General features: G+C 37.7%; 1 protein-coding gene across 5 annotated transcripts; it reads right to left on the bottom strand.

Moving 5' to 3' along the window:
• Positions 1-848: 848 nt before the first annotated feature.
• Positions 849-24203, bottom strand: LOC127643819 (E3 ubiquitin-protein ligase pellino homolog 1-like). Of its 5 annotated transcripts, none has more exons than XM_052126717.1 (7): positions 24077-24203; positions 10583-10769; positions 10330-10459; positions 10030-10131; positions 9568-9765; positions 6370-6558; positions 849-2292 (listed from the first exon to the last, which is right to left on the bottom strand). In XM_052126717.1, the coding sequence occupies exons 2-7, from the start codon at positions 10651-10653 to the stop codon at positions 1654-1656; spliced, it is 1329 nt and encodes a 442-aa protein (XP_051982677.1). In that variant the 5' UTR covers positions 10654-10769; positions 24077-24203; the 3' UTR covers positions 849-1653. The 5 variants fall into 5 exon arrangements, with proteins under 5 accessions (XP_051982677.1, XP_051982676.1, XP_051982674.1 ...); XM_052126716.1 differs by lacking the exon at positions 24077-24203 and adding an exon at positions 19429-19576 and having other exon boundaries at positions 10583-10766; XM_052126714.1 differs by lacking the exon at positions 24077-24203 and adding an exon at positions 19429-19576 and having other exon boundaries at positions 850-2292.
• Positions 24204-24970: the final 767 nt, after the last annotated feature.

The raw sequence follows: 24970 nt of genomic DNA, 5'->3' as shown, positions 1-24970 counted from the left end.
CTTTCTTTTTTATTTCTATCTTTCTTTTTTCTTTCAATCTTTTTTCTTTCTATCTTTTTTCTTTCTATCTTTCTTTTTTCTTTCTATCTTTCTATTTTCTTTCTATCTGTTTTCTTTCTTTCAATCTTTTTTCTTTCTTTCTATCTTTCTTTTTTCTTTCTATCTGTTTTCTTTCTTTCAATCTTTTTTCTTTATTTCTATCTTTCTTTTTTATTTCTATCTTTCTTTTTTCTTTCAATCTTTTTGCTTTCTATCTTTTTTCTTTCTATCTTTCTTTTTTCTATCTTTCTTCTTTCTTTCTATCTTTCTTTTTTCTTTCTATCTTTTTTTTTTATTTCTATCTTTCTTTTTTATTTCTATCTTTCTTTTTTCTTTCAATCTTTTTTCTTTCTATCTTTTTTCTTTCTATCTTTCTTTTTTCTTTCTATCTGTTTTCTTTCTTTCAATCTTTTTTCTTTATTTCTATCTTTCTTTTTTATTTCTTTTTTCTTTCTATCTTTCTTTTTCTTTCAATCTTTTTGCTTTCTATCTTTTTCTTTCTATCTTTCTTTTTCTTTCTATTTTCTTTCTTTCTTTGGTTTCTTTCCTTTACGCTTTTGTTTTTCTTTACTTCTCTTGCTTTCTTTCTTTCCTTTGACATTCGTTCTTTCTGCCTTTCGTTATCTGCTTTCCATCCATCCATTGATTCTGTCTGTTTTCTAATGAACTGATTCATTCATAGTCTTCTCTAAAATGAAACAGTGTTTTACTGAAGTTGGAGCAAAATAACTTTATTCTTTAAGAATGATACAAAATGTGTTTTTGAGGAAATGTAACAAGTTTAACCCACAAAATATAATATAATATAATAAACACTCAAAAAATATTTTAATATTTACACATTAAAATTTCATAATAAAATCCATGAAATTGAATTGAGTCATATTTAACTAAATTAAAGTAATAAAACGTCAAATGTATTTATTTATTTTTTTTAAGATGACTCGATTCAATTTGATGGAATTTTAATCTGAAATGTCAATCTTATCATATATTTGTCGAGTGTAATATAAAATAATATAATATCATTAAAAGAATCGTTTGCAGTTTGAAATAACAAGCGCTCATTAATTCAAAAGAACAATTCAGGAAACATGTGAATAGTTTTACTCGTTAGTAAACACACTTAAACATTTAGTGAAAACGCTTTTGATTGTACTAGCACAGATTCCTGACTGAATGTGTATTATTTTTAATTGAGAGGCGAGTGAACGGGTCAGGACACCTCAGTCACTTTGTAGTGTAAAGCGAACGTTTCGCTCCGTCCAATCAGAGAGGGTCGAAGCTGCGGTGCAGAGAACAGATGGCTTGTGGGAGAAAAACAGAGCGATAAATATGTGGGTTGGCACTTTTGTGCTCAGCAGAGCAAGTCCAATGGAGTCTTAAAGGGATAGTCCACCCAAAAAAAAACATTCTGTCATCATTTACTCACCCTCATGTTGTTCCAAACCCATTTGACTTATATTTTGTGGAACACAAAAGGAGTTGTTAGACATGATGCTAAGTCTCAGTCACTTTTATTCGATGAAAGTCATACATGTTTGGAACAACATGAGGGTGAGTAAATGATGTTTTTTAGGTGGACTATCCACTTACACAAACAAACACACACACTCAGTCCAACAGTCCCTGAAAGATCAGTCTCACGTATTTCCTGTCTCGAGCGAGTGGCCTCATGCAGAACGGACATGCTGTGTAAAAACCGTAAGCTCCGTGCGGTAGCGGCAGTTTACTCCAAAACGAGGCCGTTCGTTCTGAACACACGTGTCCACACGGGTTGAAAGCGTGCGTCGGAGGCGCCGGGTCCAGATAGAAGCCCGACTCACGTCCCAGCTTCAACGGGACGTACAAACCGCGCGTATGACACAACGGACACTCTCTCTCTCCCTCCTTCAATAGTTCCATCCCTGCTTTCGTCTCGCACCCGTCATCCTCTTCTTCTGTCGATCCTTCCTTCGTGACTCTCCGGCGCCCCCTCCAGCTGTGGTACCCGTGCACGTGTCCGCAGTGAAGATACGCCCAGGGCTGGTCTTCGTGGGCGTAACCCCTAATTGAGTGGTCTAAACTGGGGAACGTCAGTGTGTGGAGTCCAATGGGACACTGCGGCCGCGCGGCGTTCAGCTCCCTTCGCAGCGCCTCCAGGTGTTTGATGGTGGGAGTGCGGGCGAGGCCTTCCACAGAGCGCCACAACAGAGTCGCGCCACAAAGGTCGATTAAAGAGCCATCGACCAACTCCTGACACTCATTTTCAACCTAAAGATGGAAAGAGAGAGGAAGATCGTGTAAAGTTAGCAAACATGTGTGAATCTGTTGTAATATTTCAAATGTATAATAGTATATTTACCACTACATTGTACTGAACTGCACTAGGAAATTGATGTGCACTGGCTCTAAATGCCCACTAGAGGGCTCTCTCATACACCAGTTTAGTCAGTCCAAACCACTATTTCCACTATATTAACCTCCCAGTGTCACCTCAGCTGGACTGTCTCAGCCAAAGTGCACAAATCTAGCATGTGGATATTTCAGACATGTTCACAGGAGCAGCTACAGTAGGGCAATACTGCATTTGAACTATTGGCAGTGCAGAAATATCTCAATTATAATTCCACTAAAGGGTGAATCATACAAAAACTGTCAAGAACATGTCCTAGTTATAATACTTATTAAAATAATTACTAAAATTACAGTTATGCACAAAATCCAGTTTTGGGTAAGCTACTTTAAAACTGTTGCTTGCCAAAGCCTCTCCTTCATTAAAATATTTAAAGGGACAGTACACCCAAAAATGAAAATTCTCTCATCGTTAACTCGCCCTATTCATGCCATCCCAGATGTGTGTGACTTTCTAATGCAGAAGACAAATGAGGATTTTTAGAAGAATACTTCAGCTCTGTAGGTCCATACAATGCAAGTGAATGGTGACTGAAATTTTGAAGCTCCAAAAAGCACATAAATGCAGCATAAAAGTAATCCGACTCCAGTGGTTTAATCCATGTCTTAAGAAGTGATATGATGGGTGTGAGTGAGAAACAGATCATTATTTAAGTCATTTTCTACTATAAATCTACACTTTCACTTTCACATACGACTCCAGTGGTTTAATCCATGTCTTCAGGAGTGATATGATAGCTGTGGGTGAGAAACAGATCCATATTTAAGTCCTTTTTTACTATAAATTCTCCTGCCTGCCAGCCAATCTCCACTTTCAAATTCATCTTTTGTTTTTGGCGATTCACATTCTTCGTGCATATCGCCTCCTACTGGGCAGGGAGGAATTTATAGCAAAAATGTAGCTGTTTCTCACCCACAGCTATCATATCACTTCTGAAGACATGGATTAAACCACTGGAGTCTTATGGGTTACTTTTATGTGCTTTTTGGAGCTTCAAAGTTCTGGTCACCATTCACTTACATTGTATGGACCTACAGAGCTGAAACATTCTTCTAAAAATCTTCTTTTATGTTCTGATGCGTTCCTTTTTACATGAACTATCCCTTTAACTTCAGTGAAGCTACACTTTTCTAAAAGCTTTTCAGATATTTAAATTAGGGAACATTTGTAACTAAAAACAACCAGATGTATCAAAACTTCTAAATGCAGAATTGAATAATATCACCTGATATTATATATTTAATAGGGGTGACATTAAATTGAACTTATAAATGTATTCTGAATATAAAAACACCCTATTATAGTCAAACTAAATATATGTCACTTTGCTTGGCTCAAGTGAATCAGTGAATCATTTACATGCACCACCGAACGAACCAATTCATTTAAATGTGTTCCAAACGCTGCATTTGGTAAATGGTCTGTACTTATGTAGCACCTTTTTAACCTTAGCGGTATTCAGAGCGCTTTACACGGCGTCTCATTCACCCATTCACACACCAATGGTGGCAGAGCTGCCATGCAAGGTGCCAGCCTGTTCAGTGTCTTGCCCAAGGACACTTTGGCATGTGGAGTCATGTGGGCTGGGAATCGAACCCTGTGATTAGTGGCCGACCCGCTCTACCACCTGAGCCACAGCCTCCCCATATGAGACAGAGAGGACGATGTACAGTAGGGGGTGACTGTGATCACTCGCCTTTTGTGACTCTAAAGATTAAAATCATCCTTATGAATAATTATCATATGCAAATGAGCTTTGCGGCAAACTTGCAGAAAATTGTCCATTGCTGCTAAAGGTTTACCGGAGGTTCACCAGTACCGGGGAAGAGCTGCAAACATCTGGCAAACAGGAAGTGTTTATGATTACAACCCGGGGCCCCATTTCCAAAATGTTGCTTAAAAATGACCTCAACTGTATTTTAAATCATCATATTATGTTCATCCTATCGGCCGATGCTGCCAAGTACATTCCAAAATATTGAATTCAATACAATTCTAGCTCAATAATTAATGCATGAGTCCACAATACAGTCAGAGCAACATTTACAAAACACTGTATCTCAGGAACGGGGTTTGCAAAGCTTGAGAGAGATGATATTATTTCACATTACAGAAAGGATCATTTAGCATAAAATGGTTAAAATGCCAAAAAAAAAAAAAAAAAACACATGGTCCAAAAAATAGTCTCAAATGTCTTTATTTGCTCAAAATAATTACTTATTTCTTTCTTTTGAATTTGTGGTGAAACATGACCATAAAACACATGTCTTCATGTCTTCATGTCTGGCTGTACAATGCAGCTCAATATATTGAGAAATGCTTGAGCTGGATTTTCGAGAGGAACTGCTCAGAGATGTTTAGAATTCCTGTTGTTTACCACCGACTGTCATTTCATCACGTCCCACACTGAGCATCCAGGAAAGGACTTCTCCATGGAGACCAGATTTTAAACACACAACAAACTTGTTGGATAGAAGCCAGATCACGCTCAACAGCGCACACACACACACACACATGCGCACACACACACACACATGCGCACACACACACACACACACACATGCGCGCACACACACAAACACACAAACACACGAGTACTGCAGCTGATTTGATTTGTGTGGCCGATTGTTGATTGAGAAGATGAAAATATAAAAAGCTTAAAATCCACACAGCAAAACTGCAGTGCTGCTGTCAGGTGTGTGTGTGTGTGTGTGTGTGTGTGTGTGTGTGTGTGTGTGTGTGTGTGTGTGTGTGTGTGAGTGTGTGTGAGTGAGCGTGAATTTATCACTTTGTGGGGATCAAATGTCCCATAAGGATAGTAAAACCCGAAATGTTTGACCTTGTGGGGACATTTTGTTGGTCCCCATGAGGAAAACAGCTTATAAATCATACTAAATTATGTTTTATTGAAAATGTAAAAATGCAGAATGTTTTCTGTGAGGGTTAGGTTTAGGGGTAGGGTTAGGTTTAGGGGATAGAATATAAAGTTTGTACAGTATAAAAACCATTATGTCTATGGAAAGTCCCCATAAAACATGGAAACACAACATGTGTGTGTGTGTGTGTGTGTGTGTGTGTGTGTGTGTGTGAGTGTGTGTGTGTGTGTGTGTGTGTGTGTGTGTGTGCGTGTGTCCATGTGTCTGTGTGTGTGTGCGTGTCTGTGTGTGTGTGTGCGTACGTGCATGTGTCTGCGTGTGTCTGTGTGTGTGTCTGCGTGTGTCTGTGTGTGCATGCGCACGCGCGTGTGTGTATGTGTGTGAGTGTGTGTGCGTGTCTGTGTCTGTGTGTGTGTGTGTGTCTGCGTGTGTCTGTGTGTGCATGCGCACGCGCGTGAGTGTATGTGTGTGAGTGTGTGTGCGTGTCTGTGTCTGTGTGTGCGTGTCTGTGTGTGTGTGTGTGTCTGTGTGTGTGATTCCAGATAAGGGCGGGTGGGAGTTTTCCAGATCCCAGATGAGTAGATAATTTACCAGTTGTCATGGTAACGTCAGCTGGCTCCTTGTGTAACACACTGTCCCAGTGAAGCGTCGTTCCACAATGTTTGTCTGTGCGTGGACAAAACGTTGCTTTGGTGATGTTTCGACATCGTTTTGGAGCGTCCCGTGATCCTCCGACTCTATTTCGGGGAATTCTGTAAACTTTGTAATCTTGTGTCTATTCTGTCTTTTCATGAGACATTCAGATTAATAATGACATTATACATTTTCGGCCTGTTGCATTTGTATATTTTTGGCGTGTGATACCTTTTTTTGCCCATACGTATTGCATTCTCTATTATTGATTATGAAATGGTTGTTCAAACGTTATCAGAGCAATGTTTCAGAGGCACGTGGAGTAATCGCTACACGGGTCTGGCGTAACGCGATTAAAGCCACATCTGGGTTGTAACAATAAATCAAAACGATGTGTGTTTGAGAGAGATTTGTCTCGGCTCTCACCGTTTTGCCGGGTTTCTGAGTGGAGCGTGTGTCTCGGAGCGTGAAGACGTTTCCGCAGACGGAGATTTCTCTCCAGCTTCCCGGTTTGGACTCGCAGGTGAAGCCGTGTCCTGGACGCATCACTAACACGCCGTTCGTGGTCAGTCCATCCATCTGTCCATCGGCACACCACCATTTAGCTGCTTTCTCCTGAAAACAACGAGAAATTGAGCACAAGGTTGACATGGAGAAGAGCTGAAGAGAGACGAGATGTCTCAGATTAACCGCTTTATCTCAAACTGCCACACTGGATTCATTCATTCACTCATTCACTCACTCACTCACTCACTCTTTTACTCACTCACTCACTCTTTTACTCACTCACTCACTCACTCTTTTACTCACTCACTCACTCACTCACTCACTCACTCACTCACTCTTTTACTCACTCACTCTTTTACTCACTCACTCTTTTACTCACTCACTCTTTTACTCATTCATTCACTCACTCACTCACGCACTCACTCTTTTACTCACTCACTCACTCTTTTACTCATTCATTCACACACTCACTCACTCTTTTACTCACTCACTCACTCACTCACTCTTGTACTCATTCATTCACACACTCACTCACTCTTTTACTCACTCATTCACTCACTCTTTTACTCACTCACTCACTCACTCTTTTACTCACTCACTTACTCACTCACTCACTCTTTTACTCATTCATTCACTCACTCACTCACTCACTCTTTTACTCACTCATTCACTCACTCTTTAACTTACTCACTCATTCATTCACTCACTCACTCTTTTACTCACTCACTCACTCTTTTACTCACTCACTCATTCACACACTCACTCACTCTTTTACTCATTCATTCACTCACTCACTCACTCTTTTACTCACTCATTCACACACTCACTCACTCTTTTACTCATTCATTCACACACTCACTCACTCTTTTACTCACTCACTCACTCACTCACTCTTTAACTCACTCACTCATTCACTCATTCACTCACTCACTCTTTTACTCACTCACTCACTCTTTTACTCATTCATTCACACACTCACTCACTCACTCTTTTACTCACTCATTCACACACTCACTCACTCACTCACTCTTTTACTCACTCATTCACACACTCACTCACTCTTTTACTCATTCACTCACTCTTTTACTCATTCATTCACACACTCACTCACTCTTTTACTCACTCTTTAACTCACTCACTCATTCATTCATTCACTCACTCACTCTTTTACTCACTCACTCACTCATTCACTCACTCTTTTACTCACTCACTCACTCTTTTACTCATTCATTCACTCACTCACTCACTCACTCTTTTACTCACTCATTCACACACTCACTCACTCTTTTACTCACTCACTCACTCTTTTACTCATTCATTCACACACTCACTCACTCTTTTACTCACTCACTCATTGACTCACTCTTTAACTCACTCACTCACTCATTCATTCACTCACTCACTCTTTTACTCACTCACTCACTCACTCTTTTACTCACTCACTCACTCACTCACTCTTTTACTCACTCATTCACACTCACTCACTCTTTTACTCACTCACTCACTCACTCTTATACTCATTCATTCATTCACTCACTCACTCTTTTACTCACTCACTCACTCTTTTACTCATTCACTCACTCTTTTACTCATTCATTCATTCACTCACTCACTCTTTTACTCACTCACTCCCTCTTTTACTCACTCACTCACTCACTCTTTTACTCATTCATTCATTCACTCACTCACTCTTTTACTCACTCACTCACTCACTCTTTTACTCATTCATTCATTCATTCACTCACTCACTCTTTTACACACTCACTCACTCTTTTACTCATTCATTCATTCACTCACTCACTCTTTTACTCACTCACTCACTCTTTTACTCATTCATTCATTCACTCACTCATTCATTCACTCACTCTTTTACTCACTCACTCACTCTTTTACTCATTCATTCACTCATTCACTCACTCACTCTTTTACTCACTCACTCACTCACTCTTTTACTCATTCATTCATTCACTCACTCACTCTTTTACTCACTCACTCACTCACTCACTTTTACTCATTCATTCACTCACTATTTTACTCATTCATTCACTCATTCTAACTTTCACTCACTCACTCACTTACTCACTCTTTTACTCACTCACTCTTTTACTCATTCATTCATTCACTCACTCACTCACTCTTTTACTCACTCACTCACTCTTTTACTCATTCATTCATTCACTCACTCACTCACTCACTCACTCACTCTTTTACTCACTCACTTACTCACTCTTTTACTCATTCATTCACTCACTCACTCTTTTACTCATTCATTCACTCACTATTTTACTCATTCATTCACTCATTCTAACTTTCACTCACTCACTCACTCTTTTACTCACTCTTTTACTCATTCATTCATTCACTCACTCACTCTTTTACTCACTCACTCACTCTTTTACTCATTCATTCATTCACTCACTCACTCACTCACTCTTTTACTCACTCACTTACTCACTCTTTTACTCATTCATTCACTCACTCACTCACTCACTCATTCATTCACTCACTCTTTTACTCACTCACTCACTCTTTTACTCATTCATTCACTCATTCACTCACTCACTCTTTTACTCACTCACTCACTCACTCTTTTACTCATTCATTCATTCATTCACTCACTCACTCTTTTACTCACTCACTCACTCACTCACTTTTACTCATTCATTCACTCACTATTTTACTCATTCATTCACTCATTCTAACTTTCACTCACTCACTCACTTACTCACTCTTTTACTCACTCACTCTTTTACTCATTCATTCATTCACTCACTCACTCACTCTTTTACTCACTCACTCACTCTTTTACTCATTCATTCATTCACTCACTCACTCACTCACTCTTTTACTCACTCACTTACTCTTTTACTCATTCATTCACTCACTCACTCTTTTACTCATTCATTCACTCATTCTAACTGTCACTCGTTCATTCACTCACTCACTCTTTTTTCATTCACTCATTCATTCACTCACTCACTTGTTCAGCCTCTCCAGGATCATTGTTAGGGCACAGGTGAACACAAGAATGGATCGTGGAGCAGATGGATGAATGGATGAATATGAAAGACTGTTAGAGAGGAGAGAGATTGTGTTGATGTGGACAGTTGGACCCACCCCCAGAAAGATGCTTTTGGACGAGTCAAAGCCGGCAGCGTAGATGCGAGCAGTGTAGGGCGGCTCTCTCTGACACACGATCCGGAAGGCGAACCGCGATATAGTGCTCTGAGATGACAGAGTGTCGCTGTGAGAGTGACAACCAGGTACAGTGTCCATCACCACGAAATCAATGGGGCTTTCAGTGGACCGGCCGATCTAAAAGACCAAATATAATGCTATTTTAATAGAGTTCATGGAATGACAGAGGACATATATATGCTTCAAAGCTAACAGACGTCAACTCAAAACCCCAAAACCTCTATTTTCATTTCCAGTCAGCATGTTCCTGGTCGTGTTGTGAATGATTAATCTACATTTTCATCTAAAACACGTCCGATTATGGAAATAAAATGGGTCGCATGCTGTGTTTCATGTTGACTTGTTTGTCAAGATATGCAACATGTATCATGTGAGCCATACCTGAAACATGTCTGTCGTGCTGTCGTGTGTGTACTCCACGACAACCGTCTGCGCCCTTGATAGTGTGTAGGAGACGCTGTGCTGGTCTTTGTTGCTAATGGCCTGCAAGAAGATCACATGCACATGTAAACGCTTATAAAGTTGATGCTAGTCACACTTATTTATCAAATGCACAACAATATAGCATGCATCAAGCTCACATTTACAACAGAGTCAAATATCAAATGTAAAAAATGCAATATATGACTAATAGAAGCTTTAAGGATAAATAAAAGCAGTATCAGGTAAATGAGTGAGTACCTTGGCGACCTGTGGACTGCATGCGGTGTGGACAGTGCTGGGTTTGACTCCGTTGGCTTTGGGTCTCTTAAACAGAGCGAAACGACTCCTTCTCCTGCCTCGGTCTCCATTTGGGAGCGAGCCATTGTGACTGTGTTAACAAACATATTTGAGGTAAGTTAGGATAGCATCTTGCGTAAGTAAACATAAATCCCTGTTGAGGCAGCAGTGGTGCACTTCTTGTGAATTGAAGGGAAAGTCATCACTTCCTTACCCGAGGATGAGGAGCTCTCCGTATTTGATGGGCTTTGAAGAGCTCAGAAGCTCCTGCTCTGGAGACAACATCGGTCTGGATTTAGGCAAGAGTTTTCAATGACTTCCTCTGCAGTATTTCAGGTTCTTCCCTTCCTAATCTCTCTTCCTCAAAGCTCCTTCATCACTGTGTCACTATCAGATGTCTGCTAATGAATAAAGACACAAAAAGAAACAGGATACGTTAATCTGCTGCACTATATCTAACAGGTTACAGATGCTTCTGATCATGTCTGTAATTAGCACAAAATATAAAGCCCTAATGTCAACAATAACAGTCTGAATCTCCCGTCCATCTGCAGGACGGGACCACTGAAACAGTGGACTTTAAAAAGCAGCAGATCTTTTGTCAACAGTGGTAAGACGGTTTCACTTCCTCTTGGCGTGGGCTGGCACCAGTGCTATTTTGAACCGACTCAGCTTTGACATGCGATAGAATCACAAACAACCATGAAACATTAAACAAAACGACAAACGAATATAATACAAGCAAACAATCTGTAACAAACTGTAAATAAACAAATAAATAATAAAATAAACAATAAAACATACACGCCCAAGCAAACAAACAACATTAGCACAGGCATTAAAAACTAAAATATTTGGGGGCATGTGTATCTGAGCGAGAATAGCGTGAAGTCTCCACACACGCTCTGTCTCCACGGTAACGAGCTCAACAAGTCACGAGATATGAGTGGATTGACGGTCTCAGACGTGGAGGCAACTGAGATTCGTCCTCCGCCACCCGACGCCACCACGAGGACTTAGAGCGCATTGGGAATTGGGTGTTACAAATTGTAACAAACAAGTACAAATAAACAACAAACAGGCCTAAACACAAATACAAACAAACAACAAACAGGCTTAAACACAAGTACAAATAAACAACAAACAGGCTTAAACACAAGTACAAACAAACAACAAACAGGCTTAAACACAAGTACAAACAAACAACAAACAGGCCTAAACACAAGTACAAATAAACAGCAAACAGGTCTAAACACAAGTACAAATAAACAGCAAACAGGTCTAAACACAAGTACAAATAAACAGCAAACAGGTCTAAACACAAGTACAAATAAACAGCAAACAGGCCTAAACACAAGTACAAATAAACAGCAAACAGGCCTAAACACAAGTACAAATAAACAACAAACAGGCCTAAACACAAGTACAAATAAACAGCAAACAGGTCTAAACACAAGTACAAATAAACAGCAAACAGGTCTAAACACAAGTACAAATAAACAACAAACAGGCCTAAACACAAGTACAAATAAACAGCAAACAGGTCTAAACACAAGTACAAATAAACAACAAACAGGCCTAAACACAAGTACAAATAAACAGCAAACAGGTCTAAACACAAGTACAAATAAACAACAAACAGGCCTAAACACAAGTACAAATAAACAGCAAACAGGCCTAAACACAAGTACAAATAAACAGCAAACAGGTCTAAACACAAGTACAAATAAACAACAAACAGGCCTAAACACAAGTACAAATAAACAGCAAACAGGTCTAAACACAAGTACAAATAAACAGCAAACAGGTCTAAACACAAATACAAATAAACAACAAACAGGCCTAAACACAAGTACAAATAAACAGCAAACAGGTCTAAACACAAGTACAAATAAACAGCAAACAGGTCTAAACACAAGTACAAATAAACAACAAACAGGCCTAAACACAAGTACAAATAAACAGCAAACAGGTCTAAACACAAGTACAAATAAACAGCAAACAGGCCTAAACACAAGTACAAATAAACAGCAAACAGGTCTAAACACAAGTACAAATAAACAACAAACAGGCCTAAACACAAGTACAAATAAACAGCAAACAGGTCTAAACACAAGTACAAATAAACAGCAAACAGGTCTAAACACAAGTACAAATAAACAGCAAACAGGTCTAAACACAAATACAAATAAACAGCAAACAGGTCTAAACACAAATACAAATAAACAACAAACAGGTCTAAACACAAGTACAAATAAACAGCAAACAGGTCTAAACACAAGTACAAATAAACAACAAACAAAACAACAAACATAAACATAACCATAAAAACAATAAACAAAACATAAATCAAACACAATTGAAACACAAAATCTATAAACAATAAATAAATAATAAATAAACAAGTAAATAATAAAATTAATACCAATAAAACAACAAACATACATGAAAGAACAAACTAAAATAAACATAGAACAACATTATAGCACAAACAACATTGGCACAGGCATTAACATGCATAAACACAAGCGCAAATCAAATAAATAAACAATAAAACAACAAACATAAACAATGTTGTAAACACAAAACAACAACAAAAACTAAAATCAACAAACACAACCATATAAACAATAAATAAAACATAATACAAACACAAAATCTACAAACAATCAATAAATAATAAATAAACAAGTAAACAATAAAATTAATTCCAATAAAACAACAAACATACACGAAACCCCCCCCCCCCCAACAAACAAACATAGCACAACTCAAACAGCATCAGGCATTAAAAACAAAAACATTAAAGAAGTATAAACACAAGCGCAAATCAAATAAATAAATAATCAAATAAAGAAATAATGAACAATAAATACAACAAACAAAAATAAACAAATAAACAAAACAACAAACGTAAACGCAATCATAATACCTCATACAAGCACAAAATCAACACACAAACAAACATTAGCGGCCTTTAAAGAAACAAACAAATGCAGAAACACTAGTGCAAATCAAAAAAATAAAATAAACAATATAAAACAAACAAACATATACGCAAGCGCAACCAACCATAAAACAAGCACAAATGACCAAAAACAGCTGCTGTGTTCCAGATACTGGACCAGCACTGGGCAGACGGTGCCCTGAATATTTTCCAAATTACATAACCAACCCACCTTAAAAGATTAAAGAACAACATGTGCACACTTCCATTAAACCCATTTCTCCAGTTCCTGCAGGTCTTTATGAATGATGTCGAGAGAACGATCATAAGCAGTATAGATATCCCGTCACTAATGTCTGACAGACACGCCGGCATAGTGTGAATACACTTCTCACCTCATCTTCCCTGACACACACACACACACACACACACACACACACACACACACACACACACACACACACACACACACACACTCTGATATGTTTCTTAAGGTCGGATACTGTCAGCTTTGAGGGCAGTATGTACTGTGTGTGTGTGTGTGTGTGTGTGTGTGTGTGTGTGTGTGTGTGTCACACCCCGGCTTCGTCCCTGTATCAGTGCCAGACATTTGCTTGCACTCTTGCCAAGCGGCTAAAACACACCACAGCGTTTCCACAGCAACAGAGTATACACTGTGAGATGTAGGGCACACACCTCTCTGAGTCTGTGCTTTGAAGTATGGACTCTCGCTGTACGCCAGAGGGACGTTTGCTAATGATGAGCCATGATTTACGAGAGACTTCTCTGAGAAAGTGGTAAAAAGAGTGTAAAAATTCACACACACACACACACACACACACACACACACACACACACACACACACACACACACACACACACACAAGACATACACAAGGTGGGACGTACTGTGCAGAGATCTGTGCAAGGCTTAAATAATGTATTACTATCCTCATGCCTTTGATTAAATCATTTAACCTCGGGTTATTACAGGGAATTATCTCTTTTTTAAGTATGCTATAAATCACTTTATATAAAAGTGTCAAAAAATAAGATGATGCTGCTTCTCAGTAACGCAACAGATTAGGGTCGATCACTCAAGGTTAGGGGTTTGTTCACATCACTAACCCGAAGTATAAGGAATGGTGCTGAAGCTCTAATGGTCCGATCTGCGACAGAATTGACCGTGTGAGTCGTTTCCTCCAGAAGGAAGGTGGCACACACAGAGCTTCATTTACCCAGCATCTGAAAGCCCCATGCTGGGCTCAGCGCTCTGGATGGACCCACCCGACCAGACACACGAGTCAAAGAGTGACTTCACTGTTCAACAACAAAGATTCTTTTCTATCACACAGAAGAACACATTCACACAACCTCTTCGCTGGTGCTGAGATTGAGAGCGCACTCGAAGCAGTTTGCAAAGACTGCTCGTTCGTCTGAAGTCAATTCACCCGTTGTATCTGTAAGAGAGACGGTTAAACGCTTTGTTTGTTTAACCGCAGAATGTTAGAAGTGCAACAGGGAGACGTCTCTTCAAAAGCTTATCATCTCAAACTAGATGTTAGTTGGTTGTGTTTGCTATTGCTCATAGGGTTGAGCCACTTCTTGAGAACATCTAACAATCGAAATGATCAGAACACTATTTTCGTCTGGTGGATGATACAATAGGCAAAATATTAACAAAATAAATAAAAACATAGATGGGGTACTTCAGCAATATTCAGAGACCAGAATATCATAAACAACCACACACAAAAATATTGCTATATACTAAAACACTCTCAAAACACCTTAGCAACCACCCACAACACCCTAGCAACAATAGCAATAAACGCTAAAGACCATTCAGAATACCAAAGTAACTCCATTGTAACACCCTGGCAACCACCCACAACAATGTATCTACAATTTAGCAATACGCTAAAAATCCCTTAAACACCTTAGATACCACATAACACCTTGGCAACCACCCATATCACCCTAGCAACTGTATAGCAACATACGCCAAAGAAACACATTAGCAACCAAATTATAACGCACTGGGAACCACCCACAACATCCTAGCAACAATATAGCAATAAATGCTAAAGAGAATTACATAACACTTAATGAACTGCAAATAACGGCCTGGCAACAACCCACAACACCATAGCAACAATACAGCAATATGCTAAAAACCCCTTAAAACTGTTTTTAACTGATTTTATTCAAGTAAAAATATGTTTTTTAAATATTATATTAACACGAATACATCAGCAATGCCCTGACAACCACTCACAACACCCTAGCAACAATATAGCAATATATGCAAAAAACAAAACACTTAAAACACCTTATCAACCGCATAGAAATGCCCTGGCAACCACTCACAACACCCTAGCAACAATATAGCAATATGCTAAAAAAAAACTTAAAACTGGTTTTAACTGGTTTTATTCAAGTAAAAATATATATTTTTAATTATTATATTAACACGAATACATCAAGAAAGGTTTTGGAATTCGTCCTATATGTCTGTACATAAGAGAGCTTCTGTCTGCTCTTTTGGACCTGCTATATGCTGAACAGTCATTGATAAGTTGTTGATAAATCTGGAAGGGTGAAATGACTCCACAGCAATCCAGCACTGACCTCTGACAAACAGTTCTTGATAGCAGAGTTGACGTCCTAAAATTCAGAGGTAAAGTTTTATTGTAATTTATTGTTTATTGTAACATTAAACAACGCGTTTGCTCAACCATTCTCATTTTCATATTACTTGCCATTTAAAAAAAATAACTTCAGAAGTTACAAATAGTTTGTTTTTCTATCCCAGTGGAGACTTTCCTTTTAATGATTGTTTTTATACTGAAGCAGCAACAGTGTCTGGCCTCAACTTTTCCATCTAATCCTCACACAAATTTATTTACATTTTAATTAGGGCATTGGGATGTTTATTAAGCTGTTTCCTTGGTTAACCGATGACTGCGTCACACAATGTAGGTGATCTCAGATTTTACTATCCTTTTGGGGACATTTGGTCTTCACAATGTAGGCAAAACCTGGCCCACACACACACACACACACACACACACACACACACATACATATATGTTGGTCTACCTATCATTATGAGGACTTTCCATAGACATAATGGTTTTTATACTGTACAAACTTTATATTCTATCCTCTAAACCTAACACAACCCCTAAACCTAACCCTCACAGAAAACATTCTGCATTTTTACATTTTCAAAAAACATCATTTAGTATGATTTATAAGCGATTTGAATTATGGGGACACTAGAAATGTCCTCATAAATCACATTTATACATAATAACCTTGTAATTACCAGTTTGTAACTTACAAAATTGTCCTCGTAAATCACAAAAACACACACACACACACACACACACACACACACACACACACACACACACACACACACACATTCCAATTAGAACCAAAAAGTGTTTTACAGACTGATGTCATAAGTTCCAATTTAACTTTTTATTCCGAAAAGAATTTGGCATACATGGCTACTGGTGCTTTAAACATTTAAAGGGACAGTTCACCTCAAAATGACAATTCAGTCACTGTTTACTCGCCCCTGTGTTGTTATAACCCGATATGACTTTATGTCTTGTTCTGAACACAAAGGGAAATTGTGAATAAATGTTGTGCTCTGTGATGTCACAATGGCAGTTTATGGTGACACCTCTTCAAGCTTCAAAAGAACACAAAAGTATAATTCAGAAGTCTAATTAATTATTCATGAGACTCATGATTGTTATGAAAGCATACGATAAGATTTGGTGAGAAACATGAAAGGACACGAAAGCAACAGTTCACGCGGCTCCCTTGTGACATTGGTGCGTTCAAGCGGAAACATGTTTTGTTTATCTAAAAACAGGTCCTCCACAGTGATAGTGACAACACAACACAACACAACACAACACAGAGAACAGAACTTACTAAACATGTCTGAAGAGTTTGTTGTCAAACAATTGATACATTTCTATGCCCAGCCTTATTTTTTTGAATGGAGTATTGTGGAAATCAAACAGAAACATAGAGGAGCTACAGGCATCCTGACTCAACAATCATGAGTCTGTAAAAGGGATGTTTTCTATGTTAATCAGAGTTTTTGTCCTAACCAGCAGTGATGAGCGACGGTACATTCTATCGATCGCTTGTTTTATATTTTCGCCATTGCGCAGGTAACTCCGTCCACTGTGAACTGGCACCGGTCCAAAAACTCTCAAAAAAATAAGGCTGGGCATAGAAATGCATCAATTCTTGGACAACAAACTCTTCAGACATGTTTAGTAAGTTCTGTTTTCTGTGTTGTGTTGTGTTGTGTTGTGTTGTCACTATCACTGTGGAGCGACCTGTTTTTAGATAAACAAAACATGTTTTTGCTTGAACGCACCAATGTCACAAGGGAGCCACGTGAACTGTTGCTCTCGTGTCCTTTCATGTTTCTCACCAAATCTTATCGTATACTTTCATAACAATCATGAGTCTCATGAATAATTAATTAGACTTCTGAATGATACTTTTGTGTTCTTTTGAAGCTTGAAGAGGTGTCACCATAAACTGCCATTGTGACATCACAGAGCACAACATATATTCACAGTTTCCCTTTGTGTTCAGAACAAGAAAGAAAGTAATATAGTGTTATAACAACACAGGGGTGACTAAACAAGGAGTGAATTTTCATTTTTGGGTGAACTATCCCTTTAATGAAAGACCCAGAACATTTTTAATCCCCATGTACAGTGAAATACGGCTCTTGATCAGAAAATCGTGATTTAATGAACCTAAAAATGTGCTAAAACAAAACTTTACATTTCTTCAGTACAGTAGCGGATCCTGGCATAGGCGATATAGGCAGCAACGCTCTCTGGGACGGCGAGACAGGGTACCTGATTGAGTACCCCCCAAACAGAGCTTGCAAGATCGCGATGAGGAAAACTGTCGATCTGTCCCTGAATTTTCATTTTTGGGTGAACTATCCCTTTAAATATATATTTAAAGGGACAGTGCACCCAAAAATTCACTCATCATTTACTCACCCTCATGCCATCCCAGATGTGTTTTTTGGAGAATATTTCAACTCTGTAGGTTCATAAAATGCAAGTAAATGTTGGCTAGAACTTTGAAGCTCCAAAAAGCACATAAAGGCAGGATAAAAGTAATCCATAAGACTCCAGTGGTTTAATCCATGTCTTCTGAAGTGATATGATCGGTGTGGGTGAGAAACAGATCCATATTTAAGTCCTTTTTTACTCTAAATCTTCACTTACACTTTCAGACATCAAAGGGAAACATTACAGGCATTAAATGTGACTTTCATAGTGGAGATTTACAGCATAAAAGGACTAAAATATTGATCTGTTTCTCATGTTGTTGTTGATATTAAGGGGGGCGATCTCTCCGTGGGCAGCAAGTGAGCCCTTCAGTATCATTTAGTGAAGGCTCCTGTGAATGGGGCTTTGAGCATTTCGATGTGATCATGAAATCCGCAGCCTTTTCAGGCATGGAAACAGAGTTTAGAGTCATAGTAACATGATGCGGTTATTTATAAACTCCAGTCGCATTCAACCGGGCGGCAACCAAAACAACTGAGAACATCCTGAGCGATGAGTGTCAATCAGAGACTATTACACACGCGGACTGCTGTCAATCAATCAATCAGTGACAATAACAACAAACTCACGAACCACAACAAAGGAACCGAAACTAAAAATGAATAAAGTCATAGCAAAACGTAATGAAAATAAAGTAATACAAAAAGTAAATTAAATAAAAAGGAAGGAAAGGGGAATTACATATCTGAAACCAATTTTACTGCATGCTTTGAGACAATCCGTGGAAGTAAAATGCAGATTTATACATGATCTTCAATAAACGCCAGAGCAACTTTTATTCGGGTTATATTGAGAATAATGTAATTACTACAATTCCACGTTAAGTTTAAGTCTCCATATCCCTCCTGTTTACATTTTTGTTAAAGGTTTGTTTGCATTTGTGCAAAAGTGTGCATCCTAGACATACTTTAAAAAAAAAAAAGCAATATGCCAAGACTGCATTTCAATCACATTTTTTACCCACTAAAGGCAACGGCTTACCTCTACTTAGACTTTATGCCTTTGCAGATGTGCGTCAAACTAAAGTAACTCCAGCTGAACTCACTCAAGAGATGTTGGAAATAAATGCTAACAGTTGTTCTGATGAAATACAAACAAATCATGCAAGGAATGAAGTTGGATGTGCAGTTGTCTACAGTACACTAGATGCCCAGAGAATCACAGTGCTGCTGTCTACACAGCGTGAGAGCTGACGTCACAGAGCGGTGCGTGAGGGATCATGGGTAATGTAGTTCATTAACACAATTTCATTTATCAACGTCCCACTGTCTCGCAGAACACCAGAAACATGAGACCACCACACATGAATAAGTTGTTAGCCTACATGAATAACAGGAAGGAATAATTATAAAACTCACATGTCTTCATAAGTCTAATTACTGTAATATAATATAGTTAATATGCACAGAGATAAATAATGTCATTTTGAAGAGTAAATGTCACACTTCATACAGTTAAAAATCCAGTAGCATAGAATGTAGCATAACAGAGCCGATTCGACAGGATGAGACTAGAGTAGACTAGATTAGAATAGAATATATTATAAAAGAATAGAAAAGAATTGCATATGTGGCATAACATAAACTAAATTGAATAGAATGCAGCAGAATAGAATAAAATAGAATAGAATAGCACAGAAAGTAGCATAATGGATTAGACTAAATTATACTAGACTACAATTTCTCAACACTATAATACATGTTGAATGTGACTATAGCTAGCTAGCTAGCTAGATAGACAGACTGACAGACAGACTGACAGACAGACCGAACGACCAACTGACAGACTTACAGACTGACAGACAGACCGAACGACCAACTGACAGACTTACAGACTGACAGACAGACTGACAGACAGACCGAACGACCAACTGACAGACTTACAGACTGACAGACAGACCGAACGACCAACTGACAGACTTACAGACTGACAGACAGACAGACAGACAGAGATTACAGAGACACTAATTATCAGAGATTTGAAATTAATGTTTTGAAAAAACAATATGCTCATTCAAGAATTGAGCCAAAGCCATTGAGAAAACTGTAAATTCTCTTTTCATCAATTCTATTTTATTCTATTCTACTGTATTCTTTTCTGCTATATTATGATAAATTCTATTCTATTCTAGTCTTGTCTCGACTCATCTAGTCTAATCTGTTTAGTTAAGATACATTCTATTCTATTCTGCTATTTTATGCTGCATATGCAATTCTTTTCTATTGTATTATGCTTTGCTCTGTTCTAGTCAATTCTAGTTCATTCTATTATTTAATGCTACATTCTATTCTAGTCTAGTTTAGTCTAGTCTCATCCAGTCTAATCATTTCTGTTCTGCTATTCTATTCTGTTAGATTATGCTAAATTCTATTCTATTCTGCTATGTTACTCGACAAATATTATTCTTTTCTATTCTTTCTACCATATTCTATTCTATTTTATTCTAGTCTTGTTTAGTTTAATCTGTTCTGCTATGTTAAATTATGTTTTTCTCTATTCTAGTCTAGTCTTTCTCTATTCTGCTATATTATTGCTATATTAATAGAATAGAATAGAATAGAATAGAATAGAATAGAATAGAATGACAGAACACAACAGATTAGACCGGATGAGACTAAATTAGACTAGAATAGAATGTAGCACAATAGAATAGAATAGAATAGATTGGAAAATAATAGCATGACAGAACAGAACAGAAAAGATTAGACCTGATAACACTAGACTAGAAAGTAACATAATAGAATAGAATAGAGTAGAATAGAATAGAATAGAATGTCAGAACAGAACAAATTAGACCGGAGGAGACTAGAATAGAATATAATAGAATAGAATAGAATGACAGAACAAAACAGAACAGATTAGACCGGATAACAATAGACTAGAAAGTAACATAATGGAATAGAATAGAATAGAATAGAAATGACAGAACAGAACAAATTAGACCAGATGAGACTAGAATAGAATAGAATGTAGCATAAGAGAATAAAATAGAATAGAATAGAATGACAGAACAGATTAGACCGGATGAGACTAGACTAGAATAGAATAGAATGACAGAACTGAACAGATTAGACCAGATGAGACTAGAATAGACTAGAATATAATAGAATAGAATAGAATGACAGAACAGAACAGATTAGACTGGATGAGACTAGAATAGAATAGAATAGAATAGAATGACAGAACAGAACAGATTAGACCAGATGAGACTAGAATAGAATAGAATAGAATAGAATAGAATGACAGAACAGAACAGATTAGACCGGATGAGACTAGACTAGAATAGAATAGAATAGAATAGAATAGAATGACAGAACAGAACAGATTAGACCAGATGAGACTAGAATAGAATAGAATGGAATGACAGAACAGAACAGATTAGACCGGATGAGACTAGAATAGAATAGAATAGAATAGAATAGAATAGAATAGAATAGAATAGAATAGAAGACAGAACAGAACAGATTAGACTGGATGAGACTAGACTAGAATAGAATAGAATAGAATAGAATGACAGAACAGAACAGATTAGACCGGATGAGACTAGACTAGAATAGAATAGAATGACAGAACTGAACAGATTAGACCAGATGAGACTAGAATAGACTAGAATATAATAGAATAGAATAGAATGACAGAACAGAACAGATTAGACTGGATGAGACTAGAATAGAATAGAATAGAATAGAATGACAGAACAGAACAGATTAGACCGGATGAGACTAGAATAGAATAGAATAGAATAGAATGACAGAACAGAACAGATTAGACCGGATGAGACTAGACTAGAATAGAATAGAATAGAATAGAATGACAGAACAGAACAGATTAGACTAGAATAGAATAGAATGGAATGACAGAACAGAACAGATTAGACCGGATGAGACTAGAATAGAATAGAATAGAATAGAATAGAATAGAATAGAAGACAGAACAGAACAGATTAGACTGGATGAGACTAGACTAGAATAGAATAGAATAGAATAGAATGACAGAACAGAACAGATTAGACCGGATGAGACTAGAATAGACTAGACTAGACTAGACTAGAATAGAATAGAATAGAATAGAATAGAATAGAATAGAATGACAGAACAGAACAGATTAGACTGGATGAGACTAGACTAGAATAGAATAGAATAGAATAGAATGACAGAACAGAACAGATTAGACCAGATGAGACTAGAATAGAATAGAATAGAATAGAATAGAATGACAGAACAGAACAGATTAGACCGGATGAGACTAGAATATACTAGAATAGAATAGAATAGAATAGAATAGAATAGAATAGAATGACAGAACAGAACAGATTAGACCGGATGAGACTAGAATAGAATAGAATAGAATAGAATAGAATAGAATAGAAGACAGAACAGAACAGATTAGACTGGATGAGACTATAATAGACTAGACTAAAATAGAATAGAATAGAATAGAATAGAATGACAGAATCGAACAGATTAGACCGGATGAGACTAGAATAGACTAGAATAGAATAGAATAGAATAGAATAGAATACAATGACAGAACAGATTAGACCGGATGAGACTAGAATAGAATAGAATAGAATAGAATAGAATAGAATGACAGAACAGAACAAATTAGACCGGAGGAGACTAGAATAGAATATAATAGAATAGAATAGAATGACAGAACAAAACAGAACAGATTAGACCGGATAACAATAGACTAGAAAGTAACATAATAGAATAGAATAGAATAGAATAGAATAGAATAGAATAGAATAGAATAGAATAGAATGACAGAACAGAACAGATTAGACTGGATGAGACTAGAATAGAATAGAATAGAATAGAATAGAATAGAATAGAATAGAATAGAATAGAATACAATGACAGAACAGATTAGACCGGATGAGACTAGAATAGAATAGAATAGAATAGAATGACAAAACAGAACAGATTAGACCGGATGAGACTAGAATAGACTAGACTAGACTAGAATAGAATAGAATAGAATAGAATAGAATAGAATAGAATAGAATGACAGAACAGAACAGATTAGACTGGATGAGACTAGAATAGAATAGAATAGAATACAATGACAGAACAGATTAGACCGGATGAGACTAGAATAGAATAGAATAGAATAGAATAGAATAGAATAGAATGACAGAACAGAACAGATTAGACCGGATGAGACTAGAATAGACTAGACTAGACTAGACTAGAATAGAATAGAATAGAATAGAATAGAATACAATGACAGAACAGAACAGATTAGACCGGATGAGACTAGAATAGAATAGAATAGAATAGAATAGAATGACAGAACAGATAAGACTAGAATAAAATGTAGCATAACAGAATAAAATGGACTAGACTACATTAGAGCGTAGCATAACAGAATAGTCGAGCCTAAAATAGTTGGTTATTTCATTGGTTATATTTATAAAGTACATTTTCTCACTTTATTTACAGCATATGAGTAGAATATAATGATCATAAATGTTGAAATATAATCACATCTCAACAGCTGGATGGCACGTTTGACTAATAAAGTGTTTCACATGCACTGATAGTGTGTCATTGTGGTGTGCTGAATCGACACAGGTGTAGTCATGGGTGTGGTCCACACAAACATAAACAGTCAAGCGTTTACTCACAGTCTCTGCTCTATAACCTTTAGTCTCTCTTTAAATCAAGATATTCCCGATTCACCCTTTATAGTGAGTCAGTATCCCAACACAAAGCAACACTGGAGGCAAACCCATGAGCCTGGCACTGGGAATAATGCATATGTTCTGTGTCATATCTGTCTGTCTGTCTGTCTGTCTGCCACCCCACCTCTCCCTCTCTATGTGTCTCTTTTTTCAGAGCACACTACGCCCCGGGGACATTTTTTTCACCAGATGTTCTGCTCAAGGAAGTACTTCACCATGAGTTTGTTGCCACAGTTGCAACTCAACACACAGCAACATAGCAACCGCCCCGAGCAGCCTGCACTGAACTTCAATGGGTGCTCGGCCTCACTGCCACGACCTTACATAATGAAAATGTTATGCTAACGCAAGGCAAATATTAAGTTACCCCAGCTGCCAAGGGCTTGTTGTCATGCCGTCATGACGACAGTTGCCATGAGCACGAGTGTGTTTACAGTGTGTTTTAAATACCCTGAACTCAGACTTGGGAGGGAAACAAAAGGACTGGTTGGCCGGAGTCCTGAAGTCTGACCGTGTGTGTGTGTGTGTGTGTGTGTGTGTGTGTGTGATGTTTGGGCGTAGGAGATAGAGAAGAGAGATATTGTCTTAGAAATCTTTGTCTGTATAACACATTAGTGCAATCTTATTTAGTCAATCTAACAGCAGTCATGCACCATCAGGACAGAACAGTGCACCATGACACAGCAAAGCATGAAGATGTATTATACAACTCTACAGAAAGAATGCTTACAATCTTGAATAAGTCAATAGGTCACTGCTAACCAACACAGAGATGTATAAAAACCAGTTAGCCTAGAGAGTGTTTTTGTTGACTACCTGAGGTTTGACTGTGGATTA

The sequence above is a fragment of the Xyrauchen texanus genome, chromosome 5, assembly GCF_025860055.1.
Source record: "Xyrauchen texanus isolate HMW12.3.18 chromosome 5, RBS_HiC_50CHRs, whole genome shotgun sequence".
Lineage (NCBI taxonomy): Eukaryota > Metazoa > Chordata > Actinopteri > Cypriniformes > Catostomidae > Xyrauchen > Xyrauchen texanus.
This window is presented reverse-complemented; position numbering and strand designations above follow the sequence as displayed.